The sequence below is a fragment of the Octopus bimaculoides genome, chromosome 27, assembly GCF_001194135.2.
Source record: "Octopus bimaculoides isolate UCB-OBI-ISO-001 chromosome 27, ASM119413v2, whole genome shotgun sequence".
In the NCBI taxonomy this organism is placed as follows: Eukaryota; Metazoa; Mollusca; class Cephalopoda; order Octopoda; family Octopodidae; genus Octopus; species Octopus bimaculoides.
The window spans coordinates 7,186,332-7,190,187 of record NC_069007.1 but is presented as its reverse complement, the minus strand read 5'-3'; the positions used below and the strand labels follow the sequence as shown (position 1 = coordinate 7,190,187).

The following is a 3,856-nucleotide window of genomic DNA, read 5'->3' as shown; positions in this document are numbered from 1 at the left end:
ATTTAAATTTGATTTGTCAAAATATTTTCGTTACTTTGAGACCGCGACCTGTTCACTGACAAAATTCTGTCAGTGAACAGGTCGCGGTCTCAAAGTGACGAAAATATTTTGACAAATTAAATGTAAATGTTGAAGTGAATCTAACGGATTTTGTGTGTTATTTTAAATGGCTTATAAACACCTTCCACGCTGTAATTGTTTTCGTTCCAGCACACGATCTCAGATCAGGTCACTTGCTATGCAAGTACATCTCCGTAATTTGTATATATTTAAATGTGTAAATGTCTGCGGTGTGTTGTTGTTATTATATCTAACCATGTTGCTTTGTCTTGTTGCCGTTTAGGTGAAGGTGATGCTAGTTATCGAACTGTGCAACCTTCTGTTGGTGTGTGTGATGCAGTTCTGCAGTCCAATGATACTTGGCTCACTGGCAGTCAGCTTCATTATATCATTCATGATCCTGCTTATGTTCAAGGTAGGTAAACATGTAGTCACCGGTTCAATCTAAACACATGGCTATAGATATATTTGGAAGGTTTTGGCGGGAGTTTTTTTTGGCAGCGGGGTATATAGATTGTGCATGTGTGTGTGTTATAATTAAATGTAGCTGTCATACAAGTGTTGAATATCGTTAAGGACGTAGCTCTCTTGATTTGTTTGATGACTTGTGAAACCAATCTACTGTATAAACTTAGGGACAACTCTCTGAGTGGTTGGCGTTAGGAAGGGCATCCAGCTGTAGAAACTCTGCCAAATCAGACTGGAGCCTGGTGTTGCCATCCGGTTTCACCAGTCCTCAGTCAAATCGTCCAACCCATGCTAGCATGGAAAGCGGACGTTAAACGATGATGATGATGATATATATACTCTTTACTCTTTTACTTGTTTCAGTCATTTGACTGTGGCCATGCTGGAGCACCGCTTTTAGTCGAGCAAATCGATCCCAGGACTTATTCTTTGTAAACCTAGTACTTTTTCTATCAGTTTCTTTTGCCGAACCGCTAAGTTACAGGGATGTAAACACACCAACGTCGGTTGTCAAGCAATGTTGGATGAGACAAACATATACACACATATACATATATATATATATACATATATATGATGGGCTTCTTTCAGTTTCCGTCTACCAAATCCACTCAAGGCTTTGGTCGGCCCGAGGCTATAGTAGAAGACACTTGCCCCATGTGCCACGCAGTGGGACTGAACCTGGGACCATGTGGTTAGTAAGCAAGCTACTTACCACACAGCCGCTCCTATATATATATATATATATATATATATATATATATGTATATATATATATGTGAATTTGTTTGGTGTTTGAAAATGCGCTTGAATCTCAAATTTTTTGTTTATCAATGGTTAAAAATACATAAGGGATTTAAGAGAGTTTAAAGTTACACTCAGTGAGACTTGTTGAAATTTCTATGAACATTTGATCATTTAAATATGTTTTACCAGATTTTCCCATGTAACTTTAAACTCTCCTAAGCCCCCTATTTATTTATTTATTTTAAATTGATAAACAAAAAATTGCCAAAACCAGCTTGGTATTTCAATAAATCTATTTCAAAATTTAAAAACAACTACATGTTTTGAGATTCATGTGCATTTTCAAACCCCAAAATAAATTCTCTTATATTCTTTCCTGCATAACAATGCACTTCTTATCTCCATATGTATATCTGGTGCTTCTTACTGGGTATAAAAGCCATCAGATGTTGTGTGCAAGAGAGACGACTACAGTAGTTTGGTCATATGATGTATGGATGAAGACAGTTGCATAAAGAAGTGTTGAGCTCTAATTATGGAGGGAACCAATCTTTACTTTTTGTCTCTCCTCTTTATTATTTCATCCTCAGAACTCCCTCTTTTCTCCAGGCTGCTTCCTAGGTTAGAGTGTTTAGTGATTACAAGATCATTGTTTCAATCCCTGGACTAGGCGGTGCATTGTATTCTTGATCAAAGCAATTCGTTTCATGTTACTCCAGTCATGTACTCAACTGTAAAAAAATGTATTTTTCTGTCACAGACTAGCATCCCTTTCAGGGAGAAATTCATGATCTTGGGGTCACTTAAAATACCATGGAAACCAGGTAACTGGACATAAGGGAGCTCTAAGGCCCAAAATAGTACTTACTTTTATTCCTGTCACCAGACAAGTAGTTAAATATAGACCAAACCTTACTATTTTCTCTTCTCTTTATCATTTCATCCTCAGAACTACCTCTTTTCTGCGGGCGGCAGCTTTTACCAATTGTCTAAGGTTTCAATCTTCAGCCTGGCATCGCTTGTGCTGATGGTAGCCATCAACAAACTGATTAAGGTAAGTGAATCGTAAATTCTTCTTCCATTCATTCCCAGTATTTCAGAAATTACATTGCGTTGAAGGGAACCCACGTGAAGAGGAATTAGATCTATGGAGGTACAGACATGGCAGTGTGGTTAAGAAGCTCGCTTCAATAATCAGATGGTTTATCGATCCCAAAAGAATGACTGTAAAGTCAACCCCAGCAGCTTTTGAAGTCAGAGCATGAAACTGGAAGAAATGCTGCAAAGTATTTTCTTGGCAAAGTAATCATTCTGCCAGATCACTGCCTTTATAAGTGTGTGTGTGTGTGTGTGTGTGTGTGTATTGGGTTGTCCGGAAAGTTCGTGCTGATTTTTAAAGGAAAGAAAAAGGTCAATAAATACTTGCCATAGCATTTTTAATCAAACAAATACGAACCATTTTGTTGCACAATGTGTCTCCATCTTTCCTTTAACTTGAAAATACCCTCTTCCCAGAAATGAGGTGGTTTCAGTCAAAGCACAAACTTTTTGGACAACCAATCTATATATATATATATTTGTGTGTGTATGTATTTATGTGTGTGTGTGTGTATGTATGTATGTGTGTGTGTGTGTGTATGTATTGAGTTGCAGGCATGAATGAGTAGTTAAGCTGTTTGCTTCACATTCATGAGGGTTTTGAGTTCAAGTCCACAGCTTGGCATCTTGGATGTTCTGCAAAACCTAATCAGTGTGTGTGTGTGTGTGTGTGTGTGTGTATGTATGTATGTGTGTATGCTTGTATGTATGTGTGTGTGTGTATATTAGTGTGTCTGTATACATATTGAGATTCAGCATCTCTCTGGTTTTCTTCCTGTTTAGGTTATAATTGTATTGGATGCTGATGAACATATTTTCAAGTTCCTTCTCACCAAATTTGGACTCGGCTCTTACACGTAAGTCTCACCTTTAAGCTAATTGTCTCACCTGGCAGCAGCCCTCCCTCTCATTGACTGCCACCTGTTTCCAAGTGAGGTAACATTGCCCACAACCCAGACATGCTTTCACAGAAGATTGAAAACGAAAGACACTGCTTGTATGGCAGAGATGCTCTTTTACGACTGTTGTTTGACAATGTAACAAAGAGCTGCAAGTAGAAATACACCTCCACCATAGACACATACACACTCACATGCAATGGGCTTCTTTCAGTTTCTCTCAACCAAATCACTCACAAAACTGTGTCAGTTGCAAGACTGTGGTTGAAGACACTTGTTCAAGGGGCTGTGCAGTAGAATTGAACCTCAAACAATATATATATATATCATCATCATCATCATCATCATCGTTTAACGTCCGCTTTCCATGCTAGCATGGGTTGGACGATTTGACTGTATATATATATATATATATATATCATCATCGTTTAACATCTGCCTTCCATGGTGGCATAGGTTGGATGGTTTAACAGGAGCCTGCACCAGATTTTTGTGTCTGTTTTGGCATGGTTTTTACAGCTGGATGCCCTTCCTGACACCAACCAACAATCAGGATGGACAATATAATATATATATATATATAT

General features: G+C 38.1%; 1 protein-coding gene across 1 annotated transcript in view; it reads left to right on the top strand.

Annotated features, from left to right (window-relative positions):
• Positions 1-3,856, top strand: part of LOC106868987 (probable C-mannosyltransferase DPY19L3) — a 29,297-nt gene that overhangs the window by 12,079 nt on the left and 13,362 nt on the right. Inside the window, exons 6-8 of the mRNA XM_014914471.2 lie at positions 344-475; positions 2,225-2,329; positions 3,157-3,230. Of these exons, the coding sequence (XP_014769957.1) occupies positions 344-475; positions 2,225-2,329; positions 3,157-3,230 (311 nt within the window). The remainder of the gene's footprint in view (positions 1-343; positions 476-2,224; positions 2,330-3,156; positions 3,231-3,856) is intronic.